At 47.7% G+C, this 16,655-nt stretch overlaps 1 protein-coding gene across 2 annotated transcripts in view; it reads right to left on the reverse strand.

Annotated features, from left to right (window-relative positions):
• Positions 1 to 16,655, reverse strand: part of FAM53B (family with sequence similarity 53 member B) — a 44,635-nt gene that overhangs the window by 18,350 nt on the left and 9,630 nt on the right. The window contains exons 2-4 of one of the 2 annotated variants that reach the window (XM_058842024.1): positions 15,009 to 15,119; positions 9,450 to 9,682; positions 6,307 to 6,358 (exon numbers count right to left, since the gene is read on the reverse strand). In XM_058842024.1, coding sequence (XP_058698007.1) covers positions 6,307 to 6,358; positions 9,450 to 9,518 — 121 coding nt within the window. In that variant the 5' untranslated portion in view covers positions 9,519 to 9,682; positions 15,009 to 15,119. The remainder of the gene's footprint in view (positions 1 to 6,306; positions 6,359 to 9,449; positions 9,683 to 15,008; positions 15,120 to 16,655) is intronic. The other variant, XM_058842025.1, reaches the window with a different exon arrangement.

The following is a 16,655-nucleotide window of genomic DNA, read 5'->3' on the forward strand; positions in this document are numbered from 1 at the left end:
ACAGAATTGCTGAGGGTGGAAAAGCCCTCCAGGATCATCGAGTCCAACCATTAACCCAGCACTGCCAAGGCCACCACTCACCCATGTCCCCAAGGGCCACATCCACTCAGCTTTTAAATCCCTTCAGGGATGGGGACTCTACCACTGCCTAGGGCTGGACAGCTCTTTCCATGAAGAAATTTTCCATAAAATCCAATCTAAACCTCCCTTGGTGCACCTTGAGGCAGCTTCCTCTTCTTTTATTACTTTTTTACCTGGAAGGAGACCCCCACCTGGCTGCACACTCCTGTCAGGGAGTTGTGGAGAATGAGAAGGTGCCCCCTGAGCCTCCTTTTCTCCAGGCTGAGCCCCCTCAGCTCTTCTTATCAGACTTGTGCTCCAGACCCTTCCCCAGCTTCCCACCCATAGCCACGTCAGAAGAGAGGATTGAGGAGGATGATCTCATTCCCACACACATCCCACTGACAGCAAAAGAAGAAAGCAAAGGGAAAAGAAACAAAAGAAGAAAGGCTGGGCTGCCCTGCAAAGGACAGGGCTCTGTGCAGATACACCTTCAACACTCAACAGGAAAACCATGGCAGGACAACCCCGCCGGCTGCTGCAGTGGAAAAAAGTCATCAGCCAACAGCCTCTCACCAGTGCCTGTTTTTGTCATTGGCTGATGCAAGCAGAGCCCAGCCGTGCTGGAGAACGGGCACTGCTAAATTTCACATGATTCTGTCTAAACCATGCAGTATTTTGGGGGGCTTTTTGGGTATTTCCACTCAGGCAACTGAAGGATGAATTAAAAGCTGTGCCCAGCCCGCAGCTGCAGGTACCAGCCTGGTAGGGAAGATGCAATGGTGCAGAACATTTCTGACTAAGGTTTCAAGTCAGGAGGTCAGATTTGGGGCCCCTTGCACCGCTCTTGGCCGATTTTCCCATTTCTCCCTGCCTCCAGCTGCTGCCATAACAGCTCCAGCCACAAACAGCCCAGCTCTGCCCACAATAACCGCACGGCATTTCAACTGTTGCTCTCCTCATTTTAATAAACACAATGAAAAGTGAGAAATCTGTGCTAGACAACTCCATCTATGTTTAGATCTTTATTATTTTTCCTCTGTACTATGCTGCCAGCAGAGAGATTTCTTGGGTCAGGTCAGCAGACAAAAGAAACAGAAATAGAAACCGATTTTTTGTGGCAAGCTGCCATGATCCTCTGGCCGGAGACTGTACAAAAGGCCTTGGTGAGGAGGATACAGGACACCTTCCTCTTTCACCCCTGCTTCAGCACAAAAAGCTATAAATCTTCCAAACCTGGCAAAGAAAATGGTAAAAGCATCACTATCCCCAGCCCCAGCTTGGGGTTATTTGCTTTTTCCCCTTGCACAATGTGAGCTGGCACAGCCTGGCCCCTCTGAGTCCTCAGCCATCACTGACCAGTCCCAAAATACCAGATAGCCCAGAAAATGGGTTTTCAGTGCAAATAGGAAGCAGGTTGCCCTGAAAAAAATTGAAAATGGTGTAGTCTAATGGCTGAGGGTATAATTAAAGAACTCTGGAAAGCCTTATTGAGGAAAAGCAGCTGGTTTTCTGCTCAATTTTTAAAGACTGAGATTCCCATACTGCCCACGTTGATAACAATAATTGCACTGGAGCTATTAATTCTGCTGCAGTTAAACATGTATTAATTTTCTTAAACTACAAACCTCAGCCTGGTTTACCCTGAGGCAGCAATTTGTTCCAGGATAAAACCCACCACGAGAACCCCTTGGTCTGCAAGTGAGCTGCCAGGCTGGAAAAATCTCCTTTGCCTACTGGAAAACAAAGAGACAACCAGAGCATGCTGTAAGTGCAGCCTGAGGGGATCTTGTCCTGCTTAAACAGGTCCTTCTTGGCTGTTAGTGTCCCAGGATGAAATAGCAACTTAATTCTGGATTTGGACTTAAAACTGCAAAAAATAAACACTGACACCTTAACAGAACCCAGCTGTTCTCACAAAACCTTCGCCGCATCAAACAAACCCTCGTGGTGCTGGTGGACTGGAGCAACATCCCAAAACTGGGGAGATGGGTGTTGTCCCCCACCCTTGAGAGCTTTGCAGTGCCCCTTGGAGAACAGGACCCACCCCCAGAGCATCACAGCCAGGTTTCCAAAGGCTGAGCTCTGGGTTTTGCGGGAGCAGCACACAGACACATCAGGCACTTTGCAGCTCAGTGATGGCCCCGGGCTTTTTAAATGACTGCTGTGCTCCTCTGGTGACACAGAGTAAATTTTAATGACCACTCATAACCACAGAGAAGGGTGTAAAACCAAAACGCTGACACAACTTTAACTACAGCGACACAAATGTGCTGCTATAATATTTTTACAGTTCCTTTTTATACATAATGCATGATCCTTCTGCTCAAGTTTCCCCTACGTTCTTTTCCCATGAAATAATTTACATTAATACATAATTTATTATGGCAACCTGTAAAGCAATTAAAGGTTTCAATCAATTTTTCTTATCCTTTTTGGCAGATAAATTCTGTTTGGAACCTAACCCAAACATTTGTCTGTGCACAGGTGCACATCCAATTCCCCTTTTTTTCCATGTTGTTCAAGTTGAATTTTAGTCTCACAGTCCCTGTGCACAGGGGAAAAGGCAGCCTGCATTTTCCACTGCCCCCTATTTATGTTCAGGAGATAATTTCTAAGTGTGGAACACATTTAATGGCTGTAATTAGCTGATGGCAGTGCCAAGGAGCTTTCCTAGTGCAGAAATAAGATGAAAATACAATGGGCAGAGCTGTGCTTCAATGGGAAATGAAAACAACAGCCCCAAAATCTAGTCTGGAGATTAAACACACCTGTGGGCTCCTTGTGCCAAGAGCCTGCATGAGGGAGGGATATCCCTGAGCTCGACAGTGAAGTGTGCCCAGCTCTTCAACAGGATCCTCTGGAGAGGTGTCCCTGCTCCAGCCACACCTCACCACAATTCCCTGAGCAGTTTTTGTCTTTGCAGGGTGGCTGTGATTGAATGTGCACCAAGATGCTCTACACTGATGGCCTCTCCAAAAAAAAACCCTGAAATTGCAGAAAACTCTGGTTCAGAAAGAGGAGGCATGCAAGCCTGGCAGGTGCTTCCAGGATGCATTCAAGGGCCATTGTCCCCATGAAGGGGTTCAAGATTGGACTTCACCATGGAGGTCTTTTGGAGTTGGAGGTTTTTTCCAATCTTAATGATTCCATGAGCTGGCTTTTCTCCTGGTTCCTTGGCTTTCCTCTATCACCCAAGGATGGTGAAAAGCCACTTCCAAGAAAGAGCTGTGCAACAGTGAGCCCAAGGCTGCAACCCTGCCCTGGCATGCTCGGAATGATGGTGCTGCCAAACGTGGTGGAGGAGTGACGTGAGAGTGCCAAAGGACAGACAAGCTGACCTGTGTGCCCCATCCCTCATCCTGCTCTGCTGCAGCACTCTAGGAGGACGAACTCTTAGAGAGCCCTCCAAGGGAAAATGGAAATGATGGCTGCTTTGAAAAGATCACTTCCCAGAGGATGAGTGTTGGATCTGTCCCCTTTGGGCTCAAAGCCATCCTCCTCCTCCTCCCTTTTACAATCAGGGCCGGGACTGGGATCCTGCATGCGCAGCACCTTGTCACAGCCTCAATAAAACCCTGCCTGCAGCTTCACTCAGAGATAATTTCTTGCTTACACAGAAAACAGGAGGTCATGGCTGTCAGCACACTCCTACTGAGCTTCTCTTACTGGGTCAGGTTGGACAGGGCTTGGAGCAGCCTGGGATAGTGGAAGGTGTCCCTGCCATGGCAGGAGGTGGAATGAGATGATCTTTAATGTCCCTTCCAATTCAAACCATTCTGGGATTCTATTAATTTTTTGACTTCCTATATTGGAATTTTTCTGTCTTTGGGTGGATAGCAAAAGACATGGGCAGGGACATCTTTCATGATCCCAGGTTGCTCCAAGACCCACCCAATCTGATCTTGAACATTTCCAGAAATAAGGCAGCTGCATCTGCTCTGTGCCAGGCCCTCACCACCCTAATGCCACAATTTTTTAATATGGTATCTTTTTCTAGCACAATCACTGCTATTTTCATTGGGGACCTGCCACGGAGACTGCTGAGGAAGAAAAAGGGGAAAAAAAGGAAGAAAAACCAAAAAAAACAAAGCTATCCATCAACAGGACAATTCTTACACTCCTGGGTGTTTCAAGGACCCATCAAAGAGAAGGGAAAGCAGAAGTTGTTGAATTTATAGTTTTAGGCATTTCACCTTTAATCTTCCTCCAGGCAAAGGGCTATATAAAGATAAAACCCAATCTTTTTAGTAATATTATCATTTCACTGGCAGAAATATTTCTCACAAATCTAAAAACCAAAATATTATTTAGGTCACCCTGAGAATTGGACCTAACCATGCATCATCCAATATAGCAAGTCTTTCATAATGTTTATTCAATATACTGAGTTTGGTTACAACCTATAATCCATTTTCAGATTCTTGCAGTGTTCAGTACCTTACAAGAAAAGCTCCAGGGTCTGGATGATGCTCTCCCTGGCAGAGGCTGGGTTTCCCTCTTCCCTGCTGCCCCACTGTCCAGAGATAAACTGCCTCCCTGCCCAAAGCTGCCCTTGCTCCAAAGGCACCAGAAAGACTTTTTTAAGATCCTCTTTTGTCTAAAACCACCAAAAAATCAGCCAACTTCCCTCCAAAGCTCCAACATGGATAGGACTGTGAGTCTTTTCCTCATGCTGTCTGTGTTACCAGTCCAAACCTCAGTGTGTTTATATATCTCAGTGCTTTCCACCAACAGCAACTTGGCCCTTTGACCTGAAATATTCCCCAGGTTTTGCATTTCAATAGTAACTTATTTAAATAAGTCAAGCAAGTTTTCATACTGGATTAGCCTGTGATTGTGGCCTGCTTTTGGGGACATCAAGAACACTCAGGGAGGAGAACTCAAATGAAACCCAAGCCAAGGAATGCCCCCACAAGAGGGAAGGATGGGCTCCTCCTGACTGGGCATGGCAGAGACAACTACAGGGCAAGCTGAGGTCAAGGAGGTGACATTCAGTTCCCTCAGAAGGAGAATAATTTGGCAGCCTTGAAGACCAGCACAGCAGAGCTACAAAAACGCAGAAGGCTCTGTAAAAGCTCTTAAAGACAAGCTGCTTCTCAATTAGGCAAGAGACTCTGCGTATCTGCTGAAGAGCCTGCCAGTGCCACAGTGCAAGACAAAACCATCTGATTTGGGTTCTTTGTCCCTCACTCATGTTTGAAAGGCAGGAGAGAGGGAACAGGCTGTCTCTATCCCTTCTTGACTTTGAAGCTTGTGATTTTCATCTGAAAAAAAAACCACCAATGCTCTCCATCTCCCCACACTCCCAATGGCTGGAGCTATCCGAGAGCTTGGGAGACATCTCCTGTCAGTGCATGTGCCCGGCTCTCATTAACGCTAATGAGAGTTGTGTCCACGAAGAAAAGGGGCAGCCTCTTTGTCTGTGAAGGATTGGCTTTCACAGCAAGGAGCTTGGCTCTAACCTGACCTACAATTTTAATTGGGTTTTGAGGCCTCTCCCAGTGATTGGCTCCCTGCTACGAGCGCCAAAGAGCACAACACAGCAGCACATCCTGTGGCACTATCAGTTTTTCAGGATCACCAGCCAAGGCACCAATCCTCCATCCATTTTGGTAGCTGTTCAGCATAAAAATTGATAACAAGCTCTGACATAAAAGGTATCAAACATAATCATACAATGGTTACTTCTCAACAGCAAAAATGAAACATTTTCCTTATTGTTTGAGGTCTGTCCAACTACTTTGTGCCAGGTGGTAGAACATCTTAGTGATAATGCTGTTATTTATTGCTTGCATCATATATTGTATATCATGTATTGTATATCATGTACTGTATATCACATATTGTATACCATGCACTGTATACCATGCATTGTATATCATGCATTGTATATCATGCATTGTATACCATGCATTGTATACCATGCATTGTATACCATGCATTGTATATCATGCACTGTATATCACATATTGTATACCATGCATTGTATATCATGCATTGTATACCATGCATTGTATACCATGCATTGTATATCATGCATTGTATACCATGCATTGTATACCATGCATTGTATACCATGCATTTTATATCATGCATTGTATACCACTGCTTGCAAACAGTCAAGAACTGCAGGTTTGGGCTGCTTTTGGTGGCATCCAAAAGTCAGGATGTCTTCCTGCCCATCACTATGAGGAAGCAGGAGAAGAAGTGGAGGAAGCATGGAGAGAAGTTTCTGTTACTTACCCATCACGCCACAAGAGAAGAGGGTAGGTCCTTGACTCATCTTTGGAGTGTGCTGCAAACAACCAGAAAAAATATTCACTTCTTGTAAACTCGACCTGGGCACCAGACACCACCCTGCCTCCAGCCTGGGCAAAGCTTTCCACAGCCCTGTTCCGGCAGGGACCAGGGGACACACCCATTCACCTTTCCTGAAGGAAATCAGCTGTAATGAAATGCTGTGCAGAGTCCTTGTCAAGGCCTGAGATGGCAGATCAAGGGTGTTGCAGCCAGCCCTTACCTCAGGGAAGAGCTGCAGCAAGGTCCCCATCCCCAAGACCCAAAACTCTGGAGAAACTAAAATGGGAGCTGCAGTTCAGTGGTAATACTGGATTGGGCAAGAAAGGAGCAAAAGTGGTATCTTGAACCTCATCCAAGCCCATCAAGGCCTCCCCATCTAGGTACAAAGCAGCTGTTGAGCTTTTTTGAGCATCTAATGTGTTTCTAAGGCAAGGCATCCTCACCTCAGCACTTTTGGGGAGTCTGTGCTGAGATCATGCTGATTTGCACTAAAAATAGGGGGAAATGCCACTGTATGGGTACAAAATAATCCTGGCTGCTTTTCACACTCTTTTTTCACCAAGAATTTTCCTTTTGACAGTGTAAGAGACACCACCAGACTTCTAAAAATGAGCATGGATGGGTTCACATATAATAAATCAATATGTTATCCACAGCTGCATGCCATTTCAGCTATGCCTGCAAAAACACACTTTCATACTAATTGTTCCTTTATTATCCCTAAAAATATCCATATTCTGGCTTCTGAAGTGTCTATCCTGGCAACACCACCCCATCTGACTGAGGTTTTACATCATCTGAGGGAAGCACCAGCACGGCCCCCACGTTCATCTGCGCTGCCATAATTGTGTTTTATCTGGCATTAGGCCACTGCACTCACACCTTCCCTTCTGATCCATGTTTTACATGTTCCCTGCTCACATAACTATGGAATCTCAGAATGGTTTGGGTTGGAAAGGACCTTAAAGCCATCCAGTTCCACCTGGGCAGGGACTCCTTCCATGTGTCCCAGGTGGCTCCGAGCCCCATCCAGCCTTGGACTGTTCCAAGTGGCCTTGGACACTTTCAGGGATGGGGCAGCCACAGTTTCTCTGTGCTAGCACCTCCAGTGCATAATAATAATAATAATAATAATAATAATAATAATAATAATGTACCAAATGATGACACCTGAACAATCCAATAAAGGATCCCACATACTGAATGCTGGAAATACTGAGCAGAGAGGGATAGGGAGACATAAATCACCTACAGGGTGTAGGTGTGGAGAAGGTGAATAAGGGTCAGTCACCTTTGGAGCATGTGCCACTTTTCTAGGCAAAGTAAGGATATGTCCATCTGTCAAGCCCCACCTTATGATCCATCAGCAGAATTAATCAGGAGGCAGAGAGGACAAGCAGCTGTCTCCAAGGAGCAGCCAAAGTGGAGCAAAGATGGACAAGCCCCAGAGAAGGCAGGGGCTGTGCCAGTGCACATCTGTGTGTCAGCCCCAGACACCAGACACTGGCTGCAAAGGCAGGAGGGAGAGGAGTCTGACACCTGTCCCATATCGAATATAATTACCATTTTGTAGGAATTTTGTCTGTGTACCAAACTGAGAGCTGAACCAAACAAGCCCACTGGCTGCTGGCAGGTGATACTGCCCCAGTGCTCAGAAATTTATTTCCTTTGAGTTTCACTTTTTGGCCTTCCCCATGAAGTCAACAGAAAAACTCTTGCTTTCTTTAGTGGATCAGCCTTCTTGTGATTGTCTGCCCCAATTTAACAGTCGAGGCAACCCAGCAATTCACCTTGTGTACCCAGGGCTCTCCCTGCACTCCTGAGCCAGCCCCAGAGCTGCGGGAAGCACTCAGCAAACACACGAGGGCAAAGTTTTGTGTTACAGCTCTGCATCTTTACCACCTGCCATCAAACACCCCAAGCACCCAGCCCTTCTCTTGGGAGTAGAAGGAATTACTCTCATCTGCCTCTCTGCAGCCAGTTCCCCTTCACCTGCCCCACACACTTCCCAGGGCACAGCTGCCATTGGATGTTCAGGCTTCCCCCTTCCCACCCTGAGCAGCAGCTGTGGGTGATGCTGCCTTCCCAACAGGAGCTAACACTACAGCAAGGGTATTTTTTTAATGGATCAATATCCTTCCCAAATTTCACCCTTTTAAGGCAGGATTTTCCACTGCCTCCGGCTTGCTCACCTTCTCCTCTGCCTGTCACTGCCAGGGCAGCCTGCCTTCACCCCAGCACACTGTGCTCTCTGCCTGGGGAGCCCAGCTGGACAGTTTGTCACCCTCAGCAAACTCAGGCACTTATATTTCTTTTATGTTCAGAATGCCCATTTATGGCTCATCCTGCCAGATGCTTCCTGCTGTGTTCCTGCACTCCCTTATCTGAGACTCTCAGAGCACCCTGCTTTTCATTCAAGTTCCTTCTCAGACCATGCCCATCTCTCCAGGAGAACAGAGGGACAAATGTCCACAACCAGCCTTGCTCTGATGGCTCTTCATCACCCTCCACCTCCTCCACATTTGCTCTGGGCCTGCCTCCAGCTGTGTTGCCCTTATTTCCCCCTACCATAGGTACACTCAGCCCTCACAGCATCTTTTAGTTTGTTTGCCCCCCCTCATTTGGTTTTTTTTTTTGTTGTTGTCTGCTCATTCAGCATGGTGGATTTGCACCTCCCCAGGCTCCCAGAGAAATTAAGTACCACAGCACTGCCCTTCACCATCTCCCACTTAATCCTCCTTCCCACTTGCTCATCCTCCTATTAATGATGAGCATCTGTTCACTGGCAGTGGAGCAACTTCTCACCTGTGTTATTCACAGCATTGATTTGATTTTTTTTGGTACTGTTTATCCCATTGGGTGCTTACTGAAATCCACAAATGCAAAAGGCACAGCACTCCAATCATTAACTAATCACCTGCTCCATGGATATTAATGCAGCTTTGTAGAAATCAGTGCTACAAACCACCTAAAGATCCATCCCTGCAGGACTAAAAAACCTTATTAAAAACCTACAGCAAAGTTCTGGAAAACTTTTTGAACAAAGACAGTAAAAGAGTTTTGAACAGAGATTTCACAAAGCTTACCAGCTCAGTCCTGCATGTTATGGAGTCAGCACCTTTGTTTTCCCGAGTTTTGGTTAAGATCATCACCATGGTAATGCAGTCCTGCCTCGGAGTCCATCAGGGTCCAGGCAAAGGGTGCTGGCAGCTGGGGGCTGGCAAAGCTCCTCTTTCAGTCCATGTTCCCCCAGGAGAGGCTGGGCCCTGCCGGCTCCTCAGGGGATGTGCAGGGACAGCCTCGGGGTGTGGAAAGCTCCCTGCAGAGAGAGAGAGAGAGGAACAGCTTTAGGGGACATCCCTGGAGGGTGGATGCACTGGGCAAGGGGCAAGGCCTGCCCAACAAACACCCTGATGGTGGTTGCTTGAGGGGTGTGTTTATTTTAGGATCTTAAACACTGCTGGTGTCCCTCTGCTCCCCATCAGCACTGAGGTGTTTCACAGGATGGGGCACTCACAGGAGCTGTTGGAGGCACACAGGGTACACAGGGTGATCCACAGGGACACAAGTATTTCAGTCAAATGAATAAAGCTTCCTCTGAATTCTCCATTAGAAAAGGGGACTCGCATCCCCTATACTGAAGATACAAAAACATTGAAAGAAGAGCTCATGAAAGCTCCAGGGTTGATCTCACAGCAACCCTTTGCCCCCAGACCAGCTGGGAGCAGATGTCCAGCAGAAAAAGCCTCTCCAACATCCTTATGGCTGTGAAATCCCCTGGATGCACCTATCCCACCCCAGTCACTCTGTGATTCCCAATCTGTGAAGAGCCCTTTAGGGAAAAAGGCAAAGAGTTGCCTGCAAGGAAGGAGAGACAGCTCCTTGCCTTACTCCTCACTGTGCCTCTTGATCTTCACCTATTTCTTAGGTAGTTTTAGGTAAGAAAAGCTAAGGTGGGACAACAAGGAGGCTCTTGAAAAAAAAACTACAAGCCAGCTCATACAGCACTGCCCAGCCCTGACCATGAGCCCTGCCTCACCTCCTGGCATCCTCCCCACAGACTTATTCCCTTGGAAAGCAGACAGATTGCAGCTCAAATCTGATTACCGAAATCAGCGTTTCCCCCAAATCACTCCTCTAATCCTGTTTCGTTATTTTGCTGCTTTGCAGTTAATGCAAACGACCAAACCCACCATTTGCACAGCCCAAAGAGCATAAAACACTGATCTTGTAGCATCCGGTCAAAGCCAATTGTGATATTTAGGGATAATAGATGAAAATATTCCACTAAGTATTAACCCTTATTCCGAACTGATAAGGCTGCTCTTCCCAGCTCCTAAATCATCCTGTCCATGTTTACTTGGATTAGAGCTTGCAGTGGTGTTAAGAGTAGCTCATTTAAAGGCCAGCTGGCTGCTAAAGAAAAATCACCTTCTATTATTTTATGAGGACAAAGTTCATCTAGAGTGCAAAGCCAAGATTGGGAATCAATACATTTTCTGAAGATCTACTGTTCCCAAGGGTGCCTGGTACAGTCTCCAGCTTTCTGTGGGATATCAGTGTACCCGTAACTTACAGTTTACTGGTAATTTCATCATAAACCTCTGGGAAACCTAGTGACCAAATGAAAACTGTCAACTAGAAAAATAAACATTTCAGAGTGTCAAAATGACACATAATTTGTCTGCAGGGTTAGATGGGATACTGGGAAGGAATTCTTGGCTGTGAGGGTGGGCAGGCCCTGGCACAGGTGCCCAGAGCAGCTGGGGCTGCCCCTGGATCCCTGGCAGTGCCCAAGGCCAGGCTGGACATTGGGGCTGGAGCAGCTGGGACAGTGGAAGGTGTCCATGGCAGGGGGTGGAACCATTCTGTCATTCTGGGATTTCTATCTATCCCAATCTTAGCTGTCCCTGATCCTGACAGAGACAGGAGTGCTTGCTGCAGTGACAAACCCTCTGTGCTGGGAGGACACTGTGGCACTGTCAGCACCAGGATCAAACAAGGGCTCAGAGCAGCATGGAAGCAGCTGAGCACTTTGGCCAGGTATGATTCCTGCAGGAATAATCACCCTTCCCTGAGGTGATGGTTAATGCTGCTGCAGCAGACTCTGATGCACACCCAGGCAGGAGCAGCAGCAAGTACAGGCAGAGGCTCCCTGCCCTGGCACACCATCACACCTCCCTGCTGCTCTGCATCCCCTGCAATTAACACAACCCTAATGACAGGCAACACAGCAAACTGCTGGCAGCCACCACCACCCCCCAACGCCGGGGCCGAGGCGCACTTGCAGGTATCAGCAATTTTAACCACTGCTTGGCTGGGTTTTGGAACCATCCCCAGGGAGAAACTGCAATAAAACAGGGAAACTTTCCAGTGAAACGTGATCTCTGGCTCCCCATCCTGCCTCCCAGGGCTCCTGACGCACGGTCCTGCCCTGTCACATCCTCTCCATGCAAACAAGTGCCATGGGACACAAACTGCAGAGCCAGGATGGGCCCTATTGATGCTGAGGAGGAAACCACTGTGTATTTATAGACTGGATGCTTTCACACACACACACAGGCTAATAAAAAGATACTCTGCAGGGACCATTAATTACTTTGAGAAATATATTTCCTCATTTGCAATCAGATAAAGGAACTATCTTCATCATGATGTCACAGTTAAGTTTAGACTCGAGCCACGGCCACTGGAATCTCCTGAGCTATAAAGCCCCTGAGAAACTCAAGTGCACAGAAATCCCCAAATTTTAGCAAACCCTGCTTTCTACATGGCTCAAAACACAGACCAAGCAGAAGTCTCGTGTGATCTTTGCAGTGGCAGAGGTGGGAAGAGGTTTCTCTCAGAGCTGTTTTCCAGACAGCATCACAGCTATGGAGTCTTGGGTTTGGAAAAAAGTGAAGCTAAATGATCCAACTCTCATCCACAGGCTTGAAAGGAAAACTCTGGGGAACAAACATGCTCCTTACAAGGCACAAGCACGGCCTTGGAGCTGCTCACGGGGGATAAACAGCCCTTCCCTGCAGGGAGGTCTCACACATGACTGGTGTTAACACAGCAGGCTCCAAGCACCACTCACAGCCATGCCCTGCTCACCTCCTACACTGAACTGCAAGGAAAAGACCTCAAGAATCAGCAAACTGTCTGCCAGATGCTCTGCCATGGCTGGACAGAGCATGAACAATGTCCAGCATCACATCCCCATGCAAATCATGAAAAACTTCCTCATGACCAAGCCTGGAGTCCCCAGCCCTGGAGGGATTTAAAAGCCCTGTGGATGTGGATTGGGGACATGGGTTAGAGGTGGCCTTGCCCATGCTGGGGAAACAGTTGGACTCCACGGTCTTAGAGGTGTTTTCCAATCTTACCAAGCCCACGATTCCATGGTCTGACCCCTAGAAATACTCCTCATGAAGACGACTGACGACCAGCATCACACAGATTTCCACTGCTGTGGGATCACCACCCTCTGCACAGAAAACATTCAACCCCTGTCCAGCTCAATAATCCATCTCCAGACACACACACTGACATAAAACCTATTTACAGTGGAAAGGGCACACGGGAACCAGGAGCTGGAGCTGTGTTTTGCATACTGATGCACCTTGCAAGCAGAACAGTGTGAATCCTCTCAGAATATAAATCACCTGCCCCTGCTGAATTTTTAATGCTGATCAAAGTGAAGAAGCCATGACCCAAGCAGGACCCCATTCCTTACCCCTGCCCCTCTTCCCTGTGCCAGGCTTGAAGAAAATAGCTGAGCAAGGAGCCACTGTGATTTCTGGAGTTTATTTAAAGCGGGTTAGACCCACATGTCTGAAGAACAAAACCTAATCCCTCTGGGCCAAACTCTGAGCATGATTCTAGGGCTGCACCACCATCCCACCCTCACCAGTGAAACTGAAATTCCCTCCCCTATGCACATCTTGATTTCTCTGTGCAGTCAGACCTCTGTGGGGACCAGACCTACAGAGAGGCTACAAAGAATTTGAGGAAATAGCCAAAACTGGTGACTTTGATTGAAAATTGTGGGGGTTAAGGCTTTCTGCAAACATAACATGGCAATATTCACCCAAAATAAAAATCATGCCTCTCTCCCCATTCTTCTACTTCTTAGAAGTGACTTGGGGCTACACTGAATCTCTTCATTGCACAGCCTGTCTCCCCCTCAGGGCTTTGGACAATGCCAAGGAGTACATCTTCAATTTCATGATTTATTGTGTTATGAATTTGGAAAAAATCCACAAAGTCTATCATTTGCATGTAGCTAAGCCTGGGTTTATTTCCTCACTCAGGCAATAATTTGTCTTCTGCAACAGGACAGAGTAGGCTCAGCCCTGGGCAGTTTGTTCCCCTTGCTTGAGTACTAATCTATGTCATTAGAGAATATTGAGTTTATTTATGGGGTAAAACCCTCCAATAAATGTGAAAGATGCCATTCAGGGCCCGAAAAGAAATCTTTACAATCTGAAAATGCCCCATGGACTAGTCCTGAGCAAACAAGACCATGAGTCAGCACAAGTGACTTTCAAAGGATGAAATTTCCACGGAGGCAGCTGCTTCAGGATTGTCCCCTGGGACCCTGTCAAGAGCAAAGAGCTGCCCCAGGATGCCCAACCTTGGGAGGAGAAAGGCTGCAGCCCTGCTCATCTCACCCTGAGCCTGCAGTCATTTCCTCCTGCTCCACAGGGTCTTCCCCAGCTGCTGGAAGGGCAAACACCATCCAGGACACCATGGCTCTCACAGTGTTCCACTCCTGCCTGGCAAAAACCTGTGCTGCCCCAAGCTCCAGGTACTCAGAGACTACCAGCCAAAGAGATGGAATAAGGAGATATCTTCCTCTGCCTCCTTCTTGCATCCAGACTAGACTTTTCCAGGGCTAACAAGACAAAGACACACTTTCAGCACTAATTAATAAGTAAAGGACTTGCCTGCCCATAGCATAGCAGAGGGGGAAGCAGTGTGTGAGCAGGGCTCCATGGGTCTGCACAGCTTCAAGAACCAGAATCACCTCATTCTGACCAACAGCTTCACACAGGAACACAGGTTCTCACCAACACAGCCCAGAACTCATCTCCAGATGCCAGATGCCAGAGCAGGACAGCCTGGATGGAGCCAGCATCTACAGCCACACTCATCAATCCGTAGCTGAGGTCTCCCATGGCAGCAGCTATCCCACAGGGCCACTTTAGGAACCGAAAATGCCATGTGCAGCCACCATGGATGGCCACATGCAACCTGAGATTAACCCTCGCTACCAGGAACAACAGACACACCAGGGTCCTGCCCACAGCCATAGATGAATTACTGAGCAAATAAAACTCTGTTATTTCAACCCGACCCCTGCTCCACGTGCCTGGGTCCTGCCTCAGCCTGACACCAAAATCACACAAGGCAGAGGCTCCCCTGCACTCCAAGCCCCAAACCACACATCCAAACACCCCCAATCTCTAGGGAGAGCCTGAAGTCCAAGCTCACACCCAGATTTACATGCTCGGGTTGAACCTCAACTGCAGGCAAGCTCTCACAAAAAAAAAAAGGAAGAGGAATTAAGGAAAATTACACATCATCTCCTTGAGTAAAAGGTTTATTGCCCCCGTGCTCTTAGGGAATAGGAGTGGCAGGGGAATGAGTCCCGTACACACCAGCAGCGGAAGGACTGAAAGGACAGGGCAGGGGCAGAGGTGCTTTGTCTCAACATCTTTAGCTCGAAGGAAATGGTGCTGGCAGTGACTTTGCCTTTTCCTCCCTGGCAACTGAAAAGGAAAAGAAGAAAGCAATATTAGTCATTGCAAAACAGCGACCAGCAAGAGAGAGGTGCAAGCCATGGGAGGTGGCAGGACAAGGGGGAATGGCTTCAAACTGAAAGAGAGTAGGTTTGGATTAGATATTAGGAAAAAATTCTTCCCTGAGAGGGTGGTGAGGCCCTGGCACAGGTTACCCAGAGAAGTTGTGGCTGCCCCATCCCTGGAAGTGTGGGCCAGGCAGACAGAGCCTTCAGCATGATCACAGTGACCACAGAAATTACACATTTTCTCTGAGCAAACCTGTAATCGTTGCCTATGCCACTCATTAGGGGACTGCTGCTACCTTTGAGTATTTCCATGGAAGTACAGGACCAAGGGCTGTCTCTGGAGAAGAGCAGCTGAAGCAGCAGCAGCAGTTCAGCCTGCTGGCCCAACAAACCATCTCACCTTTCTGTGGGTTTCCCCTGCAGCCCCAGTTGTGAGATTTATTACAAGAATTTGCAGTGGTCTGTGAGACACTGTGAGTGTTGGCCACGCTCCCAAAAGCTGAGGAATTGCTGAATTGAGAATTGCCTTGGCTGCTTAATCTCAATGACCAGGGATGCTGAACAAGGCAGCAGGGTCTGGGTTTACTTTTAATTATCGCTCAGAGCATGCTGCTCTAGTAAACAGACACAAAAAAACAATTCTTGTTTCTTCCTTATATTCTTTTCCCATATACAGCTTGGGATGTCTGAGCTGAAGACAGTAAACAGCTTCACCACACTGCCTTTACTGACTCACTTCTCAAGCATAAACAACTTCAAATAGCACAGGAACCCCTTGGAATACCTGTCTCTGTGAAACAACCTCCACCTGCTTACAGGCACAAAATAATGCTCTAGGGTTACAAACACTGAATGGTTTGGGCTGGAAGGGATCTTAAATCTCATCTCATTCCAAACCCCTGCCAGAGGCAGGGACACCTTCCATGTGTCCAGGCTGCTCCAAACCCCATCCAACCTTGCCTTGGGCACTTCCAGGGATGGGGCAGCCACAGCTTCTCTGGGTAACCTGTGCCAGGGCACCCCACCCTCAGTCAGGGGGATTCTCAGCCAGCTCAGGCTTCCTTGCTGGCTCCAGAGCTCTCAGGGTCCCTGTGAGAAGCAAATCCTGGAGATGCAAAGCAAGCTCAGCACTGCAGCACCGACTGTAACAGTGCTGCTCATCAGTGACCACTACAAATCCACCCAGATGAAGCAGGAGCAGGATCTGGGACATCTCACCGGGTAATTGGGAACACTTGCCAAGACCCACAACACCATCAGCACTGTCAGAGCTGATTTGGATGCTGCTCGTACATCAGATTTCTCCCTTCTGCAAGGCTGAGATGGAGAACAGACAGAAGCTGACAGCCCTTATGGACATGCCTGGATTTAAAGCAGGAAAATCCTGGATGTATGGATCAACTACCAGACTTCACATTACCTTCTACCACCTCCCCTTCATGGATAAATACTTTAAAACTGCAGAACCCTCACGTGACGCCCAGCAAAATGATCACTT

The sequence above is a fragment of the Poecile atricapillus genome, chromosome 6 (assembly GCF_030490865.1).
Source record: "Poecile atricapillus isolate bPoeAtr1 chromosome 6, bPoeAtr1.hap1, whole genome shotgun sequence".
NCBI lineage: Eukaryota > Metazoa > Chordata > Aves > Passeriformes > Paridae > Poecile > Poecile atricapillus.